Source organism: Apodemus sylvaticus, chromosome 19 (assembly GCF_947179515.1).
Source record: "Apodemus sylvaticus chromosome 19, mApoSyl1.1, whole genome shotgun sequence".
NCBI lineage: Eukaryota > Metazoa > Chordata > Mammalia > Rodentia > Muridae > Apodemus > Apodemus sylvaticus.
The window spans coordinates 2,981,174-3,001,927 of NC_067490.1; the positions used below are offsets into that span (position 1 = coordinate 2,981,174).

Consider the following 20,754-nt stretch of genomic DNA (forward strand, 5'->3'; position numbering starts at 1 on the left):
ATGGCCTTTGGAAGAGCAGTTGGCACTCTGCCATCTCTCCAGCCCGTCTCTGCCTCTTCTGTCTTCGATGTTTTGTTATGTTGTTGTTATTGTGTCCATAGTGCTGGGGACTGAAGTCAGGACCCCCCACGTGCCAGACAAATGCTGTGCCTGGGATCTACATTCTGGACCCCTCATCTCGTTATTTGATGTCTTTGATAACCTTGTATATCAGCCAGGATTGAATGATCTAACCACTCACCCTCTCCTAGCCCACGCTAACTATCCCCCTGTCATGCCTTTAAGCAGATCACCACGGTAGCAGCTGCCCTTCCAGAAATCCGTTTATAGTCTGTCCATGCCATACCTCAGTTCCACTTGAAAACTTCTCAGCTCCGTTTGGACTGCCTGCCCACTGACTCTGTCTATCACTTTAATTTTATGTGTTTGAGTGTTTCGCCTACATGTATGTGTGTGCAGCACTTGGCTGGTGCCCGGGGAGCCGGAAGAGGTCGTCGGATCCATAGAGCTAGAATCCCAGATGTTTGTGTGTGTGCTGGGAATCGAACCACGGGACTCTGGAAGAGGCAGATGGTGTTCTCAACTGTCGCTCCTTCTCCCTGACCCATGCATGCCACTTTGTGTGTGTGTGTGTGTGTGTGTTTGTTTTTGTTTTTTCAAGACAGGGTTTTTCTGTATAGCTCTGGCTGTCCAGGAACTCACTCTGTAGACCAGGCTGGCCTCGAACTCAGAAATCTGCCTGACTCTGCCTCCCAAGTGCTGGGATTACAGGCGTGCGCCACCACTGCCCGGCACATGCCACTTTTATTATCTGATTTTCTCAGTTTTTCATTTTCAGACCAAGCATATGGTTCATTTCCATAATCTAAGCACCTGGGAGGCTGAAGCAGGAGGATTTCCATGTGTTCAAGACCAACCTGGACTAATGACATCCTATTTCCAGAGAGAGAGAGAGAGAGAGAGAGAGAGAGAGAAGAAAAAAGGAAGAAAGAAAAAGAAAGAGAAAGAGAAAGAAAGAAGAAAAAGAAAGAAAATTTCATTGTCCTCATTTCTCAATTATGCTTCTGTCTTGGTTAGTTTTATGTCAACTTGACACAAGCTAGAGACAGCTGAAAGGAGGGAACCTCGACTGAGGAACTGTCTCCAGATATGGCGATTTTCCTCATTAGTGATTGATGGGAGGCCCCGCCCACTGTGGGTGGGGCCATCTGATGGTCCTAGACCTATAAGAAAGCAGGCTGAGCAAGCCACAAGGAACAAGCCAGTAAGCAGCACCCCTGCAAGGCCTCTGCATCAGCTCCTGCCTCCAGGTTCCTGCCACGTTTGACTTCCTGATCTGATTTCTCAGGCATGGGCTGTTACCTGGAAGTATACGCTGAAATAACCTCTCTTCTCCCCGGTTGCTCTGGTCTTGGAGTTTCATCACGGCATTAGCAGCCCTAATTAGGACAGCTTCCAAAGGTGGAAGCTGTGAGGCGTTCCGAGCTCTGACCCTGTCCACTTGGCTCCTCGGCCTCTACACAGCTTGCCTCTTGCTCCATCTCGCCCGGCCTGCTGACACTTCACCCGTCAGCTGAGCGGGGGAAATGCACAGTCATGCTGGATGGTTTGTTCCCTGTGAGCCGTCCGTGCAGCTGCCAGCCTACATTTCTTTCTTCATTGACCTTCCCCATTCCCAGACCACAGTTTCACAAGATGGTAATGCTCTTTCCAAAGAGAGCAAGAAAATAGAACCATCCAGAAAAGAGCTTCCCAATGTCCACCTCGCACTTCCGGGGCATCTGCTGCAGACACTCAGTTACCTGTGGCCGCGGGACTCCAGGCCTTCCGCCTGCCAAAGCCGGGACTTCTTAAACCATCCCCCTTGTCAGGAATGCTGGGTTTTTTCTACATCACGGAAACATGTCCCTTCTCGTACAAGCCTGCTATAGCTTGGCCTCGAATGTGGGCATGATAGTTCTAAGACGCTTGGGCTCTGGCAGGAAGGGGATTCTGATGCGATTTGGAAATATGTAAGGCGCTGCTAAGGGGCTGGGAAGACTTCTCCTTTCCAGTTCCGGTGGGTGCTGGAGATCAAACCCGGGCCCTTGTGCATTCAAGAAGGGCATTTGCTGCATCTCCAGCCCTGCTGCTGTTGCAATTACAGTTCCCCCTCCTCCTGCCTCTCCCTCTTCCCTCTCCTCCTCCTTCCTCCCCCCCTCCTCTCCCTCCCTGTCCCCTTCCTCCTTCCCCTGCCCCTCCCTCTCCTCCTCTTTCTCCCCATCCTCCCTTTTCTCCCCATCCTGCCTCCCTGTCCTCCCCACCCTTCTCCCTCCTCCCCTTCCTCTCCTCCCCCTCCTCCTCTTTCTCCCCCTCCTCCTTTCCCCACTTTTCTCTTTTTCTGATACAGGCCCACACTTGCCTTGAACTGGACCCTCAGCTCCCCATGCTCTGGATTATAGTTCTGCTTCACCATGGCCAGCTCAACCTGAGACTTTCTGTTCCTTTTCTTTGTCTGCTTGCTCGATTCTTAATTTTTTAGAATTTTTTTGCCAGGCACTCTGGAGGCAGTGGCAGGTGGATTTCTGAATTAGTGGCCAGCCTGGTCTACTTAGAGAGTTCCAGGTCACCTAGAGTGATACAGTAAGACCTTGTCTCAAAAGAATGTTTTTATTATTGTGAGGGGAGTATGGTGCGTGCCTGTGTGTGTGTATGTGTATGTGTAGGTTTGTATGTATGTATATATATGTGTATGTATGTATATATGTGTGTGTGTGTATGTTCGTGTATAGGTGTGCACCATATGCTTATTCAGAGAACAGAGGACAACTCCATCTAGATCATGGAGATTAAACTTCAGCTCCATCTCTCTCTTCCCCCGCCCACCTCCTCTTCCTCCCCTCAGCTCCCTGTCTGCTGTTGATTAAATACAGGGCTTGAATAAGCCAACCATGTAGTCCTCTATTGAGTATACCTGGTCCCTTGCTAGTGTGTGGTGTGTGTGTGTGTGTGTGTGTATGTGTGTGTACCACAGTGTACTTGTAGGGGTCTCTGTACTGGCTAGTTTTGTGTGTCAACTTGACACAGGCTGGAGTTATCACAGAGAAAGGAGCTTCAGTTGGGGAAGTGCCTCCATGAGACCCAGCTGTGGGGCATTTTCTCAATTAGTGATCAAGTGGGGAGGGCCCCTTGTGGGTGGTACCACCTCTGGGCTGGTGCTCTTGGGTTCTATAAAAGAGCAGACTGAGCAAGCCAGGGGAAGCAAGCCAGTAAGGAACATCCCTCCATGGCCTCTGCATCAGCTCCTGCTTCCTACCTGCTTGAGTTCCAGTCCTGACTTCCTTTGGTGATGAACAGCAGTGTGGAAGTGTAAGATGAATAAACCCTTTCCTCCCCAGCTTGCTTCTTGATCATGATGTTTGTGCAGGAATAGAAACCCTGACTAAGACAGTCACCTCTCTTCTTCCGCCCTGTGGGTCTCAGCAATCAGATTCAGACCACAGGCTTGGCAGAAAGCCTCTTTGCTCACAGTCTCATCTCCCCTCCCCTGATGGATTGACTGACTTCCGTTGTTCAAAGTTCCTTACTGTTGTATGTGTACACGGATGTGCATGTGCATGTCTGGCATAGCATGGGGGTGGAGGTGACAGTCCTGTGGAGCTGGTCCTCTCCTTCCCCACGGGGGCTCCAGGGATGACACTCCGGTCCTCTGGCCACCGGAAAGCACTGTTACCTGCTGAGCCACCTGACTAGCCCTGCCTTGCTTTCTCAGACAGGGTCTCAGGGATCCCAGTCCTTTCTACACAGCCACAGATGAGGTAACTGAGGATGATCTTGAACTCGTGGTCCTTCTGCTTCTACCTTCTGAGCTCAGAGCTAGAGGCGTGCCCCACCCATCATGCCCCATGTACATGGTGTTGGGTTAGACACAGTACCTCCTGTGTGATAGGCAAGTGCTCTACCTATTGAACTACACTCCCCCCACAGGCCACCATACATTATTTGCATAACAGGACCATGTGGAAATCTACACTTATCACTGGGTTAGAAACCACACACACAGACTAGAGAGATGGCTCAGCGGTTAAGAGCACTGACTGCTCTTCGGAAGGTCCTGAGTTCAAATCCCAGCAACCATGGTGGCTCACAACCATCCCTAATGGGATCTGATGCCCTCTTCTGGTGTGTCTAAAAACAGCTACAGTGTACTTACATAAATATAATAAATAAATCTTAAGAAAGAAAGAAAGAGCCGGGCAGTGGTGGCACACGCCTGTAATCCCAGCACTCTGGGAGGCAGAGGCAGGCGGATTTCTGAGTTCAAGGTCAGCCTAGTCAACAGAGTGAGTTCCAGGACAGCCAGGGCTATAGAGAGAAACCCTGTCTTGAAGAAAAAAAAAAAGTTTCCAAGAAAGAAAGACCACACACAGACACTCTCCTTGGACTTTTTGGCCTGTCTCTTACCCTGGTCTATTGGTTCCTGAGATTTGTCACTACCCTGACATTGAAGGCATTTTCATCAATAGGTTTCTATGTCCTGACATAGAACATAACATTCTTTGGCTATAACATTGTAAGCTATTGCCAGTTCCTAGCACAGGACTTTGGAAAAAAGAAGGCCAGTCAACAGCAAAGATTTGTCTGTGGTGTTGCATCCTGGGTGTTGGAGGAGCCCATCAGGGGCACACCCCTGCCAGGGAGATTGTTTGCAGCTGATGACTGTTTGGGGAGGAGGGTTTAATCTTTTCAGCAGAGTCAAGATAATTGCTCAGGCGTCACTAAATAACCTCTCCCACACTCCTGCCGTAGCAGGCCTGTGGAGGTAAGGTGAGAATTCTTACTCTCTGGCAGGTAACCCTCATTAAACCAGTGGCTCACGCACTGGAAGATCTTGTTGAGAAGGGCTCCAGTGGGAAAGAGAGAGGGGAGGGAGGGGAGTGGGGCAAAAATGACTAAAGGTTAGATTATATGGATATAAGAGACTGGCGTGGTGAAACGCGCCTTTAATACCAGCACTCGGGACTCAGAGGAGGTGGAATCTCTGAATTCAAGGCTAACCTGGTCTACATAAGTGGGTTTCCAAACTAGCTAGGGTTACAAAGTGAGACTCTGTCTCAAAAATATTTATTTTATGCACATAAGTGTTCAGACTGCATGTAGGTATGTGCACTGTATGGGTTCCCGGTACTCTCAGAGGTCAGAAAAGAGCCCTGGACACCCCGGCCTGGAACTGCAGAGTGTAAGTTACATGTGAAGGCTGGGAACTGACCCAGGTCCTCTACAAGAGCCCCCAGGATGCCAACCACTGAGCCTGCTTTAAGCCGTAGTTAATAAATAAACAAATAAGCAAATAAATAAATAAAATTAACCTGTTCACCAGAGCCAGGAATATGGCTTACTGATAAAGAGCATGCCAAGGGTGTACAGAGATTGGAATTGACCCCCACCATTACAAAGGGGAAAGAAAGAATGGGTGAATTAACAGCTCCTGGAGATACTCTAGGAGAAAGTGAGGTAACCCATATTAGCTAATACACACGAGCTAAGACTATTGTCCCGCAGCACAATGCCCTGCTATTGCTGTTGTGACTCATGGCCAGCTTACTGTGGGGCACTTTCCACCAAATGTTCCACCACAGAGTCTTTTCCTCACCTCAGGGTTTCCTGTCAGAAAACTCTGCCGGCCTGGTAGGCACGGTCCAAAAACTTTGGGAGGAAAAGAGGAACAATTTTGAGACAAATCCCAGGAGAACCAAAACCCACAGAAACCACCAAGACTAAACAGAAGGGGATATTTGTTTAACCTCCCGGAAGGCTAGAATCTTGGTGTCTGGAAGCTGATGCCGAACGGTTAGAGCAGCGGGGCATAGGGGCAGCATTTGGTTCTGTGCAGCACGGAATGCTTGGTGCTCGGCGGTGTGAAAACCTCCAGCTGGCGCCAGGCCTTGTGACAGGGCGGCGAGCGGCTGGGAACGGCTCAGGCAAGCTGAGGCTGGTCCTCGTGCGCAAAGCTGGGTGCGCCGAGGAGGTCAGTGCTGCCTCCTGCTGCCGCTTCCCCAACAAATGCCCCAAATCTCTGCACATTAAAACAATGGCCAGCATTCAAGGCTCAGCAGTCTGATCGCCTCCGTGCGTGCGCAAAGCCGCTCCAGATGGCGCGGATCTGGGAAGCACAAAGGCCTTGCCACCCAGCCCGCCTTTCCTGGCATCTGGAGCATTTTGAAACAGGACACTCACCCACCCCTGCTGGAGCTTTCTGCATTTGCCTCTATCCCTCATTGATAAATCCTGAGTATTTGGTAAGGATTTAAAGGTGGTACCGGGGGTTGCTTGGTGTGTGCATACGCTGGCGCTGAGGGACACTCCAACCCATAGTAAAGATAGGTGTGGGGCTGGAAAGATGGCTCAGCAGTTAGGGGCTTGCTGCTTTTGCACAGGATACACGTCCCAGACGTGGTTCAGCTTTCAAGTAACCTTGATTTGTGTAGTGAGAACTCTGGAGGGTTTTTTGTGTTTTTTTTTGTTTGGTTTTTTTGTTGTTGTTGTTGGTTTGTTTTTTTTTTTTTTTTTTTTTTTTTGATTTTTTCGAGACAGGGTTGCTCTATGTAGCTCTAGCTGTCCTGGAACTCTGTAGACCAGGCTGGCCTTGAACTCAGAAATCCGCCTGCCTCTGCCTCCCAAAGTGCTGGGATTACAGGCATGCGCCACCACTGCCCCGCTCTGTTTTTGTTTTTTTTTTTAAGATTTATTTATATTTTTATTTATATGAGTACACTATAGGCTGTCTTCAGACACACACCAGAAGAGGGCATCAGATGCCACTACAGATGGTTGTGAGCCACCGTGTGGTTTCTGGGAGTTGAACTCAGGACCTCTGGAAGAACAGTCAGTGCTCTTAGCTGCTGAGCCATCTCTCCAGCCCTGGTTTGTTTTAAAAAGACAGAAATACTATAAAAAATGTGCTTTCATTTTAACCCCATGTGTGGGAGATGTGGGGCTGCTCAGGACTGCCCACCGCAGCTGACTGCGATTTGCCTCGTGCGCTGGGGGGGGGGGGGGATGATGGGGGGCCTGGTTTTGCCAGCTGCAGATAGTTATTGCAATCATGTGACTGAAATTCTGGGAATTTTTCAGAGGGTGGATAAATACTAGGGCTGCCCGGAGGCAGTGTGGGTTGGGGAGGTTGGTTGCAGTTTGCTCTTAGCTGGAAATGAAAGACACGGGGCTCTCTCCCTCTCTCCCTTCTGTCCTTTCTTTCCTATCTAGTGATAGAGGGTAAAGCTAGACGAATAAAGGGCAGAAAAAAGAAGACGCTGCAAAGACCCACTACAGATCTGTCCTCTGTCATTCACGGAGCCCAGGCTAGCCTCAAACTCACTGTTTCTCCATGTCTCTAAGTGCTGAGGTTATAGGAGTCATCACTGAAACTTCAACCCATCCCTTAGATGCCAGCAAAACTGTTACCACAAAGGACATCCACTCCCTGTCACAGCTCCCTCTCATAGCACATTACACTTTGGATACCTCTGGGATTGCTTCCGTGGTGAGGCTATAAAGGCTCTGTTCCTCTCATCTCTGTATCCCCAGTCCTAGCATGCTGCCTGAATACAACAGGTGCACAATGGATACCTGCTGAATGAGTGAGTGGAGGAATCACACACACACACACACACACACACACACACACACACATCACTGCCTTGTGCTATCAAGTAACAGAGAATATGGGTTTCTTTGTCTAAGGATTAGGGCTTAAACTTCTACACTTCCTACTTTCCTTGAAATCCCTCAGAGGAAAGGGGAGGAGAGAGAAGACTGATTAATTTTCCTTAAGATTCTACGGATTCTGAGAGCCCCAGTAGTTAGTCATGGAGGGGCAGTGGGGGTGGGGGTGGGGAAGTGGACTAAGGTTACTCTGGCTTAAAACCAAAAATAAAATTGGGGTGGTGGTGGTGAAGAAAATGAAGGTCTGTGGCCTGGAGTGCTGCAGAAACAGAGAAAACTGGGTTTTGTGTTACTTTTTTGTTTGGGTTTCTCTGAGTAACAGTCCTGGCTATCCTGGGAGTTGATTTATAGCCAGGCTGGCTTCAAATTCACAGAGATCTACTTGCCTCTGCCTCCTGATTTCTGGGATTAAAACTACACGCCAACATACCTGGCTTACAGGTATCTTTTAAATTGCCATCCCAAATTATGCTTTTTGGTTTTTGTTGTTGTTGTTGTTGTTGTTGTTTTTAAGTAATTGAGCAAGCGTTACAAAAGCAGAAACTGTGGGTCTGGTTACCCCTGAATTACATTCTCTGGGCAATCAAGCAGATTTACACAGGCAGATGCAGCCTTCCTGAGCTCTTGCTTACACTTTCCTGTGTAGTTAAGTAAGCTCAGCAGTTTCTATTATCCTTAAACCAGTTTCGTTCTCTGAACAGGTTGAAGCCCAAGGTCACTTTCTCAAGGCAGGTTAACAAAGTCCGGGTAAGAGGAGGCTCTTCAACTGGCTCCAAAGAGCAAAAGGAACTTAGATTTCAGTGAATTCAGACCTGCAACTCTATTTCCTTGTCTTCCTAAACTGTCCAGGCAAAGCTCTTTTGTAAGCTATGTTTGCATGAGAATTGGGTCAGAGCCTCTCAGTATAATTATTTATTTAATATCTCAGAGGACGTTTATTAGTACACCTCTTCTTTTTATATTTTAATCAGTGCTAAAGCTTGTCAGTACTTCTTTCTCCCTGCACCATCGATGAGGCGCTGGATGTGATCCACAGTACTACAGAAGTCAGGCACAGTGGGGCATGCCCGTGGCCCCAGCATCCTCTACATAGAGTTCCAGGACAGCAAGGGATAAACAGGACCCTGTCAGTCACACCAAGAACAACTTATGCCAAAGTGAGATACTTAGATAATAATGGGTTCTCCTTCCTGGAAGAACTGTGCTGGCCCAGCCGGTGCAGGCAGTTCGCCCAGCACGGCTGACTCACAAAAGGGATCTATCTACCCTTCCTTAGGGAGGAGGAGACCTGTTTCCCACCGCTCCACTCACTGGAACGAGCTATACCAGTTGCACACGAGAAATATAGGACAAACTGGGCTGGCTCGGAATGAGGTCACTGAGGGATCACACTGTTGGCGGGCCGGAGCACTATCTAAGAATTGCAGGCTCCATCTCGGACTTTCTAAATCCAGGTCTGCAATTTAACATATTTTCTCATGATGGACATGCACATTCGAATTTGCTACTACGATTCTGGATCAAGGGGCTTGGTTGAAGGGCAATGATGGATATGCGGCAAAAGTTAAGGACGAGCCAAAATGGACAGGGGTTGATTTCAGCTAACATCTCTGAATTTAGGCATAATAACAGGGGAGGGTTTGAAGAAGCTAAAATCTCAGCCTTTAAAAAAAAATAAATTTGTACTGAAGCTCGAACTCAGGGTCTTTACGCATGCTTCGCAAAGCTCTCTACCACCGCTCTGTCTTCTTCAGCTCCAGTTTCCCATTTCTGGCCTTTTTACATTTTGACTAAACCAGCGGGTCAGATCTTTGTTAAGTTCGGTTCGATTTGGCTAATTCTATTGCTTAGGCCTAGTCTGGTTGCTAAGGTAAGGCGCTTCACGGTTGCTAGGGAAATGACATCATCATGTAGGCGGGGTAATCGACCTCTTCGTGCTCCCGATTGGCCGTCATGTAGGTACTCAGTCTGGAGGGCTCAAGCGCTGATTGAGACTCTCAGCTGCTCCCAGGCTGCTCTTCCAGGCCTCAACACCGTACTCGATGCAAGAACTGTGACTTAGGCCGTCCTGCCATGCTCCTTGGCCTCTCAGGTACTTATTGACTCAGCCAAGTGCCCATAATTGGGGCAACTACCTGAACCCTGGGGAATTACAGAATTTATAGTTCTAAATTAGATCTGGGTGGACTCTAGCTTTGGAAAGGAGGGAGGGGAAAAGAAACGTTCAGGACTACGAGGAACCTTAACTAGGAATTATGGAATTGACATCGCTTCGGTTTTTTTCCACCCCACCACTCAAGGTCTGAACTACACTTGAGCCATCACTTTCCAGACTAAACTGTTCCTTCCTTGTTCGTATCCACTGTGGAAGGGATCAGGAGATCCAATGGAGACCTCATCTTTCAGCCCAATGAAAGAGAAGAAAACCGCTCGACCGCAGCAGCGGGAAGAGAACGCCCCGCACAACCTAAATGCAGCCATTCCGTTTGGGCAGCTGTCCCCAGGTCTTCCCCCTGAAGCCCTGCAGGTGAGAATGAGACCAGATCCAGCCAGTCAAACTGTAGAGACTCGAGAGCTTGAAAACCCCGTGGCTGGATTTGAAGGTGACTCTGATGAATTTCAAGCCTCAGCCGATGAGACGGCAGAGCACCTCCAAGCTTCTGACCTTTGGTACTGCCCCGATGGGAGTTTTGTGAAGAAGATCGTAGTCCGTGGCCATGGTTTAGACAAACCCAAGTTAGGTTCCAAATGCCAAGTGTTGGCTTTGGGATTTCCTTTTGGATCTGGGATGCCAGAGGGCTGGACAGAACTAACCATAGGCATAGGGCAATGGAGGGAAAAGATTTGGGGGGAACTCACAGAAAAATGCCTGGAGTCCATGCGCCAAGGCGAGGAAGCGAAGATTCACCTTCCGGGATCCTCTGCACCTCTTGCCAAGCTCAGACTGGATTCCTTCACCACTGGCCGGGACTCCTGGGAGTTGGAGGATGTGGAGAAGGAGGCTCTGGCCAAGGAAGAACACAGAAGGGGTACAGAACTGTTCCGAGCCGGGAACCCTCAAGGGGCTGCCCGGTGCTATGGGCGGGCTCTCCGGCTGCTGCTGACGTTACCCCCGCCCGGCCCCCCTGAACGAACCATCCTTTATGCCAATCTGGCTGCCTGCCAGTTGCTGCTAGGGCACCCCAAGTTGGCAGCCCAGAGCTGTGACCGAGTGCTGGAGCGGGAGCCGGGCCATTTAAAGGCCTTGTACCGAAGAGGGGTTGCTCAGGCTGCCCTCGGGGACTTGGAAAAAGCCACTGCTGATCTCAAGAAAGTGCTAGCAGCAGATCCCAAAAACCGTGCAGCGAAAGAGGAGCTGGGAAAGGTGGTCATTCAGGGAAAGATACAGGATGCAGGGCTGGCTCGGGGGCTGCGCAAGATGTTTAGCTGATTAAAGAGAGACAGGAACCCGTGAATTGTGTTCTGTGTTGTGGGATTTTCAAGGGCTCCCGAAGGAAGAAGTTTGAACTCATACCCTGTCCTGACCTATGGGGAGTTAGCGATGGTGTCAGTGAGCCACTTGGTGGGGTGGACGGGTTCCATCCAGGGAAGCTTATCCATCTCCGAAGATAGGAGAGGCTGTCTATTTAGGACTAGCTATGGCAAACGCCAGAACTTCCCATGGAGGAATTACATCCCATGGAGGTGGAGTTAACAGATGGGAGTCGCCAGGTGTGGGTGCTGCGAATGCAATCCAGATCCTTACAAGAGCAATTAGCACTTTTTTTTTTTTTTTTTTTTGGTGGGAGGGTTCGAGACAGGGCTTCTCTGTAACAACCCTGGCCATCCTGGAGCACACTTTGTAGACACACTTTGTAGACCGCCTGCCTCTGCCTCCTGAGTGCTGGGATTAAAGGCGTGCACTATGGCCGCCTAGTCGCAATAAGCAATCTTTTAACTGCTGAGCCAACTCTTATCCTAGATGCTGGAACTTTACTCCATTCATTCATTCATTCATCCATCCATCCATCCATTCATTCATTATGCGTGGGCCTTCATGAGTTTATGGGCACCACGTGGGTGCAGATTTCTGCAGACAACTGCTCCACCATCAAGCTCCAGCCCAGATGACGGAACCTAAGTGCTAGGAACTACATTTCCCACAATGCTAGTCTCTGGGACCTGTACGGCGCATGCACAGTCTCGCCTTGACGGTAAAGCGGCTGACTGCTGCCATATTCCCATTGGCCCGTCATGTACAGTCATTGCTCCTTCGTGTCACGTGTTCAGCAACCAAGCCTCTGACTGGTCAGCGAGACTTCCGGTTTTCCAAGCGAGCCCACGGATTTGCCGAGGCCCGGAGGAGGCGGGCCCGGGAGCCGGCTCATGGTGGGGGGTGGGGGGAAGATGGCGGAGCTGATGCTCCTCAGCGAGATCGCCGACCCGACGCGCTTCTTCACCGACAACCTGCTGAGTCCGGAGGACTGGGGTGCGCGGAGTGGGGCCCCGTGGGGAGGAGTGGGCTGCGGCTGGCCGTGGGCCCGGGGCACGTGGGAAGGCAGCCGAGGGTGAAAGAGGAAGGCTGGGCGGACGCCGAGCCCATCCTCTGAGGGAGCGCGCAGCGGGGCTCGCGCTTCCCCGGGGTACGGGACGAGGGACGACCTCGGCCTCCGCGGGAGCACGGCTGCCCGGGGTCAGGGCAGAGGGGCTGGACGCCTTGGGGTGTAAGGCTGCGCGAGTGGGCGGGCGGTGGGTCTGGCCCGGCCGAGCCAATGAGGAATGGAGCCGGGGCTGGCGAGCGGTCCTCCTGAGTCGCGGGCCTCCGTGCAGACAGCACCTTGTACAGTGGCCTGGATGAAGTGGCCGAGGAGCAGGCACAGCTGTTTCGTTGCGTGGAGCAGGATGTCCCGGTATGGCTACCTCTAGAGTTTCTCTTATGACCCTTGGTGGTGGGAGGGCGACCCCGAACTTGGGGTCATCGCCGAGCCACAGAGCTCATCTGGGCGTCACCCCCGCTCTTGTTAAACCCGAAGATTGCGAGGAGAAAGACCTGTTTCAAGATTGGTGGTCTGATTCATTTTAGAGTCGCATCGGGACTGGCCAGCCGAGTCGGGATTTTAGAGAGCAGCCCCTTCTGGCCTTTTGAGGTCCTTCTTATGGGGTGCAGATAAAAGATTGACAGCAGTGTTTACAGGGGCGAGGGAATCGGCTGTTAGAGGTTGTTCGTAAAATACAATGAAAGCGGAAGACGAGCATTCTTGTAAACTAGGGGGCCTCGACACAGTGGGCTTCTCAGGTTGCAAGCTATGCTGTTCTTGTTTTGGTGTCGTACCTTCCTGCCCGCTAATACGCCCCACCGCTTAGTTTGACGGCAGCTCTCTGGATGTGGGGATGGATGTCAGCCCCCCTGAGCCCCCCTGGGACCCTCTACCCATCTTCCCAGGTAAGGCACCCTTAGGATTTACCTCTTCTTTCCAAATGCCCCTTTCCTCCCGCTGCTTCCCAGGAACTCACATTCCCGTCTGCTCCTCCCTGTGATCCCTGGTGTGTGTTGTTCAACCTTACTCTCCCTCGCCACCTCAGCACCACGCTACAGGCACTGCTAGCCCCTGCTCCTTGGTTATTTATTTTTGCATCGTTGGCTTCGTGAAAGCAAGACATGGTCTCAGCGCGAGCTTCATGCCCAGACTTCCCTGCTTCTCTCCCTCCAGATCTTCAGGTGAAGTCTGAGCCCTCCTCTCCCTGCTCATCTTCCTCCCTCAGCTCAGAGTCCTCGCATCTTTCCACAGAGCCCTCCAGCCAGGTGAGAGACATCTCTCCTCTGGGTCTCCGTGGCTCCGCCCCTGGGTGCTGAGACACTGTTTGTATGTGCGAGTCACTCACGGGGTGGGTGGCAGCCTCTTCTTAGTCACCGTCCCCTCGCTTCCCACCCTTCCAGTCTGGTTGCCTAGAAGGGAAGACAGGACCTTTTGAATGTGCAGAGAGACGGCAGGCAGAGGGCTCGGGAAAACAGTTGATAAACGGCTGAGACTTCGCAAACTGATCTTGCCCAGGCCGCTACTGTAATGCGGTTTGTGATCGTGAGAAGAAAACAGAGAGCCCAGGGCAGCCTAGGTGGCGCAGGAGCTTAGAGCGGGGTGCATTTGCTCGGCGGGCTGCACGCCCGCCCTCAACTCTCCATTCTTACTCCTTGCTTTCTTTCCTTCATTCCTTCTGCCTCCCCGCCCCACCCCGCCTCACAGGTTCCTGGAGTAGGGGAGGTGCTGCACGTGAAAACGGAGTCCCTGGCACCCCCGCTCTGCCTGCTGGGAGATGATCCAGCATCCCCCTTTGAAACAGTCCAGATCACTGTGGGCTCAGCCTCTGATGATCTCACAGGTAATCACAGCTTGCCACTGACCCTAAGAACCGCAAGAACTGCCGTCCGCCTTGAGTCCCAGAACCCGGGAGGCAGAGGCCAGAGTACAGAGAGAAACAATCTCAAAAAAAAAAGGAAGTGAAACTAGAGTTCTGAACCTGAGGACGTGAAGAGTGCCATCCCAGCACTCCCACCCCTGTGGGAGGGGTGCCCGCCTGGTCTACAGACTGAGTTCCAGGACAGCCAGAGCCGCACAGAGAGACCCTGTGGCAAAAAGCAAAAACAAAAGAAACAAACGAAAAATAAAATAAGATACAAACCTGCCAGAGGGAAGGAGGGGCTGGAGAGATGGCTAGGTGGTTAAGAGCGCTCACTGGCCGCTGGCCGCTGCTCCAGAGGACCTAGGTTCAGTTGCTGTACCCTGTGGTGGCCTGCAACTCTCCATACCTCTAGTTCAAGGGCACCCGAGGTCATCTTCTGGCCCTGCGCACTTGCAAATGCTTCTGCGCATGAAATAAAGGTCTTAAGGACAGGATGGGGTGTGAGCCCTATGACTGCCGAGCCTGCCCGCTCACTGGCTCCGGAGTCTCCACATCGGTACCCAGGGTCTGTGAGAGAGAAATAAGAATGGAAGGGAGAAGGCAGCTGTGTGAGAAGTTAGGGCTGCTGGGGGGGGGGGGGAGAAGGCTGAGGTGGGAGGGGCCTTAGACCACTCACGGTCTAGCCTGGGCAACTGCATTCTGCATCCAGGCAAAAGGAGGACTAACCCTCGTCTCCCTTCATCTCCAGTATTTATCCACTAGCCAGCTGCTGCTGCTTTTAAGACTTATTTATTTTATGTGTATGGATGATTTGCCTGCACATGCACCATGTGTGTGCCTGATGCCTCCAGAGATCAGGAGAGCGTCGGATCCCCCGGAGTTACTAACCGCTGTTAGCGACCATGAGGACTCTGAGAGCAGTCTTAGAGCAGCACGTTCTGTCTACCACAGAGCATCTGTCTCCCCAGCCCCTGATAGCCAGCACTGTGTCTTCTTCCTGTCCCCTCAGATATCCAGACCAAGCTGGAACCCGCGTCTCCATCTTCTTCTGTCCACTCTGAGGCCTCCCTGCTGTCTGCAGACTCTCCCAGTCAGGTGACAGCCCAGCATCCTCCTTCAGGGGCGGGGGAAGCTTCCCCTTGCCTCCTGCTCCGCACCGGCACACCCAGCTAATGTCTCTGCTGCCTTGCACAGGCTGTTGTAGGAGAAGAGGTTCTGGAGGTGAAGACAGAGTCCCCGTCCCCTCCAGGGTGCCTCCTGTGGGACATCCCAGCCTCTTCACTCGGAGCTGTCCAGATCAGCATGGGTCCATCCCCTGATAGTTCCTCAGGTAATGGGGACTCCTGACCCCTGGACTCCCTGTTGAGAGGCCCCATGGAGTTGTAATTCCTTCCTTTCCCTTACGAACCTTCAGGGAAAGCTTCTGCCTCTCGGAAGCCTCCACTGCAGCCCAAGCCTGTGGTGCTAACCACAGTTCCGGTGCCACCTAGAGCTGGGCCGCCCAGCACTACTGTCCTCCTGCAGCCCCTGGTCCAGCAGCCTGCAGGTGAGGAAGCTGGAGAGGGGCCTGCCAGCGAGCTCACTGCCCCTGAGGACCCTGAGCTGCAGGGGGCGGGGCAGGGGTCCTGACACACCCTCTGACTCCCTCCTGCTCCTTCCCAGTGTCCCCAGTGGTCCTCATCCAAGGTGCTATTCGAGTCCAGCCTGAAGGGCCAGCTCCCGCAGCCCCGCGGCCTGAGAGGAAGAGCATTGTTCCAGCTCCTCTGCCCGGGAACTCCTGCCCGCCCGAAGTGGATGTATGTGCTGGGGAGCGTGCGCAGGCTCTACGGAGGGCAGGAGGGCGGAGACAGTCTGTCCTGGAAGCCTCAGCCAGTGTGCAGGATGAGCTGAGGGTGTGGGTGGCCTTTGCTGTAGATGGTGTCAGGGGTGAGGTGTGTGGTTCAGGACACAGGTGGCTTCCCAGCGGGAAGGCAGGGCAACTCTTCTTAGCTGTAGCCCGTTAACTTTGGGCTTGGCACAGGAGCCTGGGAAGAAAGTCCTAAGGAGAGGGTTAGCCAGCACTGTGGTCCTAGACCTCACTTGTCCCACACGTGAGGACTAGGAGGGCCCTGTCAGTCATGGAGGCAGGAGAGTAGCGGCGAGCTGTGGGTACTGAGTCCCTGCGGCTGGGGCATGACCTCTAACCCACTCTCTTCTCAACCTCGCTGGTGCAAGGCAAAGCTGCTGAAGCGGCAGCAGCGGATGATCAAGAACCGAGAGTCGGCCTGCCAGTCCCGCCGCAAGAAGAAAGAGTATCTGCAGGGCCTGGAGGCCAGGCTGCAGGCCGTGCTGGCCGACAACCAGCAGCTGCGCAGGGAGAACGCTGCCCTCCGGCGGCGGCTGGAGGCCCTGCTGGCAGAGGTTGGCCTGCGCTAGCCACCCTTGGAGGGGGCGGGGTGGGGCGGTGGGCAGGGGCCACACTCACCTGTCTTCCTCTGGCTGCAGAACAGCGAGCTCAAGCTGGGCTCTGGAAACAGGAAGGTGGTCTGCATCATGGTCTTCCTCCTCTTCATCGCCTTCAACTTTGGACCTGTGAGGTGAGCCCCTCACCAGGTCCCTGCAGTTGTGGGTGGAGCTGAGTCTCACAGCTGCCTGGCTGCCTGCATTGTGCTCCACTTGCACAAGCGTTTCCAGCCCCTCAGCCCTGCCGCTGTATCCAACAGCTGTTTTGTAGCATTTCCCTCAGAGGAGGTGCGTTGGGGGTGGGTGGTGGTGACAGTGTTAATGAGAAGTACCCAGGAGTGGGATGGCCTCTGTCGGTCGGCCATGTTCTTGGCATACCACCATGAGGACAGAAGTTTGATCCCTGAACCCTCATTTGGCAAAAAGCCAGATGCGTAGCACGGACAGCCGTGGGAACAGCGTCAGGCAGCTCCCCAGGGCTCGCTGGCCATGGTGAGTGACAGGCTGACGAGAGACAGTGTCTCAAACGTAGAAAGGAGGGTTGTACGGAGGAGTGACTTCTGTATGCATGTGTACATGTGTATACACACATATGACATATGTCTGTGCACATGTATGTATGTGTACGCATGTGTACACAAGCCCCCCCCTCCAGTTGTGCAAGTGGCTTACAGGCTCACGGGCTGCTGGGCATTAGAGTACTCGCTCTCCTTTCCTGTTCCCTGGGCCTGTGAGATTGGCATCCTCTGCTCCCTGCTCACTGGAGGGAGACACGGCCGTGTGGAGCAGGCTGTGCCCGCTCGGTCTGCAGAGTCCCGACTCGCACTGACAGCGGAGAGAGCTGGAGTGCTTCCCTTCTGCCCACAGCATCAGCGAGCCACCTCCAGCCCCCATGCCTCGGATGAGCAGGGAGGAACCTCGACCCCAGAGGCACCTGCTGGGTTTCTCAGAGCCAGGGCCAGCTCCTGGTGTTGAATCCCTCCAGGGAGCCGTCCAGGGCCCTGAGGAGCCGCAGCCCAGCCCTGCAGGCAGGCCCAGCTTCAGGTGAGAAGCAGAAAAGCTCTCTGTAGGAATGAGGAGAAGTCCTCCTGAAGCCTGCCTTTGCATGGTGTAGAGCCAAAGTGGCTCTTGGGCCAGGGGTTTTGGTGGTGCCCTGTGCTGGCCAGTCTCCTGTCACTGCCTCCTCTGCTGCACTTCAGAAACCTGACGGCCTTCCCCAGCGGGGCCAAGGAGCTGCTGCTAAGAGACCTGGACCAGCTCTTCCTCTCCTCTGACTGCCGCCATTTCAACCGGACTGAGTCTCTGAGGTGTGCATAGTCGGTCCTTTGAGGCTCCCACAGAGCCCAGCTGTCCTGCGTGGAAGAGCCGGCGCCCCTGCCTTCTCACGCCCGCTTGTGGGTACGGAGCATACGTGTGTCCTTCCTCAGAGGTGGTGGTCTGTCTCCCTAGGCTAGCTGATGAGCTGAGTGGCTGGGTCCAGCGTCACCAGAGAGGCCGCCGGAAGATCCCTCACAGGGCCCAGGAGAGACAGGTAGGAGGCAGTGGGCGGGCCCAGGAAGGGGAGAGGAAGGCAGAACTCTGTCCTGGGGATTTCGGGTGGACATCTTGTAGAGATTTCAAGGGTTCTTGAGGGATGTGGAAGGGTGGGTATGATGGCTTCCAGGGGCCGCCTGTCTCTCCCTCCTCCCTTTACCCTCTTCAAATCTTTAGATCCTTCTCCTTCTAGAAGTCTCAGCTACGGAAGAAGTCTCCTCCAGTGAAACCAGTCCCCACCCAGCCTCCAGGACCCCCTGAAAGGTAAGTGCTGGGTAAGCACTTGTAAGTGAGGTCGCTCGAAAGAGCTTTCCCCAGGAGGACACTGCCATTGTTCCAGAGGAACACACTGTCCTCTCAGCCAGGCCTCCTGAGTCTGTCCTCACTGCGTAGGGACCCAGTGGGCCAGCTGCAGCTCTACCGCCACCCCGGCCGCTCGCAACCCGAGTTTCTAGATGCAATTGACCGGAGGGAAGATACCTTCTATGTTGTCTCCTTCCGAAGGGTGAGCTCCCCTCCCTCCTATCATGTGCCTGTCCCCTGGGAGGGAGCCTGTGTCCCTTCCTCTGCCACCCAGCATGCCCTTCTGCACCTAGGACCACTTGCTGCTCCCAGCCATCAGCCACAACAAGACGTCCAGGCCCAAGATGTCATTGGTGATGCCAGCCATGGCCCCCAATGGTAACCTTCCCTCTGGCTCTGGGGAGGGTTCTGAAACCTACAACTGAGGAAGGAGGGAGTTCTCACAGAGATCCAGCAGGGGGCGCTAAGGGAGCGGTGGGAGGAGGGGCTTGGAACCCAGGGGAAGAAAAGTCAGGGGACAGGCCTGAAACTGAGCCTCCCTTAAGGGTTCAGGAGTCTGAGATGGGAGGATGGGGGAGTTCAGTTACAGTGAGACCCTTCTCAACCAGACAAAAAGTGTTCTGACAGGTGGCGACTAGGCAGGGTCGCCTCCGCCCTCATCCTCACCCTCGCCCTCTCACGGCCCGCTTGCTTCTCCCTTTACTCTCTCTTCCTCACAGAGACCGTGTCGGGCCGGGGGCCCCCAGGGGACTATGAGGAGATGATGCAGATCGAGTGTGAGGTCATGGACACCAGGGTGATTCACATCAAGACGTCCACGGTGCCCCCCTCGCTCCGGAAGCAGCCGCCCCCGTCCCCGGGCAACACCACAGGTGGCCCCCTGCCAGGCTCCACAGCCCACCAGGCTTCCCAGCCCCTCTACCTCAACCACCCCTGACTTCTTCAGCTCACACTGACTTAGAACTAGGTTGGGGAACCTGATCCTGGGGCTCGGACAGTTGTAAAGGAGGCGGTGTGGGGATCAAGCACTTAGTGGGACTAGGGTGGTTCACCTTTCCTCACTCTTCCTAGAGTATAGGGCTCCTCGTTCCTGCACCCCCAGGCCTCTTTCCCCGAGGGCACTGTGAGGGTGGTGTCCATATCCTGTTTGTTCTCTCTTCTATCTATTCAGGAGTTGAGGCAGGACTTGGTCCCCAGGTGGGACAAGGGTCGTGGGGCAGAAGTCAGTTTATGTGTGTGCATACCTTTTTTATTATTATTAAATAAACATCTCTCGGAGGGACGTAGCGGTATGGCGGCCGCCTTCCTAGTGTGTGACTCGTATAGGGCCAGCACCAAAGGGCCCAGCGCTGAAGATGGCATGCTGTGCTGTGGAGCCAGACCTCATGTCATCCCCTCGCCCCACCCCTGCAGCTCTGGGGCATGTCTGTCTCGCTGTCTGTGGCGTGACAGCGGACAGTCCAGATCACCGGGATGTGTCTGAGTAAACAGGAAGGACAGGGGGCCCCACGCCCTTCAGGGTGCACAGCAGCCCCAGCTGTGCTCTGCCACAGGTCCCCCTTGCTTTCCAGGATGAGCTGTCCACACAAGCAACAGGCGTGGGGGCCGAGGGCCGGGGCCTGGGAAGGCGGGGTCACCGTGGAGGGCTAGCAGGGAGAGAAGAAGGGGGCAGGCTGTGGGACGTCCCCTTGGCCCTGAACTGAAGAAGCCAGAGCTGAGGGAGGTCTGGGTGGATGGAGACAGTGGGTCAGGCGGTAAGGGCTGTGTGCTCGGAGTGGGAGGAAAGGGGCCAGATCCAGATGAGGCCCGTCTGCCCGGCTGCTGGCTCCCCTGCAGTCTCCGCCATTGCAGCAGTGCCTGAGGCTGACCCTACAGGAGTGGCCTGGGTCAGCTGGAGGGTGTGAGCTGGGCCTGGGCTCTAGGCCCAGATGACTGGACAGGGGCTGCCTGGCTCTCAGCCCAGCCCTGAAGGAGGGAGGAAGAGCCTCACGTGTCCCGCCAGGCTTTCCCCTCCTCCCTTACCCACCCCTACTGTGTTTGGGGTGAAAACAGACTGGGGAACTATGGCAACCTGGAACTGGGGCTCCCAGGAACTCAGCCTCTCCTCCCTCCAGAGGGCAGCTCTGGTCCACGGCCACTTCCTGTCCCAGGGTCCCTGAGCACCTTATCCAGGGCCAGGGAGGCAGATGGCCTGGCCCTGGGCCGCGTCATGGCTGCTCTCCTCAGACACCTTGGGCCTGCCCTCTGAGGTGGGACCCGCCTCCCGCTTTGGAGGGTGGCACTGCCACACTCGGTGCTTGGGCTGGACTACTAGGCACTGGATCCTGGATCTGCTCCAGCTTGTACCCATCACTTCCTGACCCATTGGGAAGCTGCTTTGAGGGCTGCCACCCC

General features: G+C 53.8%; 2 protein-coding genes across 4 annotated transcripts; both read left to right on the forward strand.

Annotated features, from left to right (window-relative positions):
* Positions 1 to 5,996: 5,996 nt before the first annotated feature.
* Fkbpl (FKBP prolyl isomerase like) lies at positions 5,997 to 11,159 on the forward strand. 3 transcript variants are annotated; one of them, XM_052164390.1, is made up of 3 exons: positions 5,998 to 6,278; positions 9,664 to 9,796; positions 10,005 to 11,159. In XM_052164390.1, the coding sequence occupies exon 3, from the start codon at positions 10,091 to 10,093 to the stop codon at positions 11,132 to 11,134; it is 1,044 nt and encodes a 347-aa protein (XP_052020350.1). In that variant the 5' UTR covers positions 5,998 to 6,278; positions 9,664 to 9,796; positions 10,005 to 10,090; the 3' UTR covers positions 11,135 to 11,159. The 3 variants fall into 3 exon arrangements, with proteins under 3 accessions (XP_052020351.1, XP_052020350.1, XP_052020349.1); XM_052164391.1 differs by lacking the exon at positions 9,664 to 9,796 and having other exon boundaries at positions 5,997 to 6,278; XM_052164389.1 differs by lacking the exon at positions 5,998 to 6,278 and having other exon boundaries at positions 9,395 to 9,796.
* Positions 11,160 to 12,046: 887 nt separating this feature from the next.
* On the forward strand, positions 12,047 to 19,652 carry Atf6b (activating transcription factor 6 beta). The gene is made up of 18 exons (XM_052164382.1): positions 12,047 to 12,172; positions 12,514 to 12,593; positions 13,048 to 13,126; positions 13,395 to 13,486; positions 13,926 to 14,061; positions 15,092 to 15,177; positions 15,277 to 15,412; positions 15,497 to 15,628; positions 15,745 to 15,878; positions 16,297 to 16,482; positions 16,567 to 16,658; positions 17,392 to 17,568; positions 17,724 to 17,831; positions 17,974 to 18,055; positions 18,251 to 18,321; positions 18,451 to 18,562; positions 18,654 to 18,738; positions 19,080 to 19,652. The coding sequence occupies exons 1-18, from the start codon at positions 12,070 to 12,072 to the stop codon at positions 19,295 to 19,297; spliced, it is 2,109 nt and encodes a 702-aa protein (XP_052020342.1). The 5' UTR covers positions 12,047 to 12,069; the 3' UTR covers positions 19,298 to 19,652.
* The last annotated feature ends 1,102 nt before the right edge of the window (positions 19,653 to 20,754 follow it).

Excerpts from the sequence above, each read along its gene's own strand:
- Fkbpl (XM_052164391.1), top strand. The coding sequence starts at position 10,091 with ATGGAGACCTCATCTTTCAGCCCAATGAAAGAGAAGAAAACCGCTCGA.
- Atf6b (XM_052164382.1), top strand. The coding sequence starts at position 12,070 with ATGGTGGGGGGTGGGGGGAAGATGGCGGAGCTGATGCTCCTCAGCGAG. Across the intron at positions 13,127-13,394 it reads CCCTCTACCCATCTTCCCAG|ATCTTCAGGTGAAGTCTGAG; the intron begins GTAAGGCACCCT and ends CTCTCCCTCCAG. Across the intron at positions 18,739-19,079 it reads GCCAGCCATGGCCCCCAATG|AGACCGTGTCGGGCCGGGGG; the intron begins GTAACCTTCCCT and ends TCTTCCTCACAG.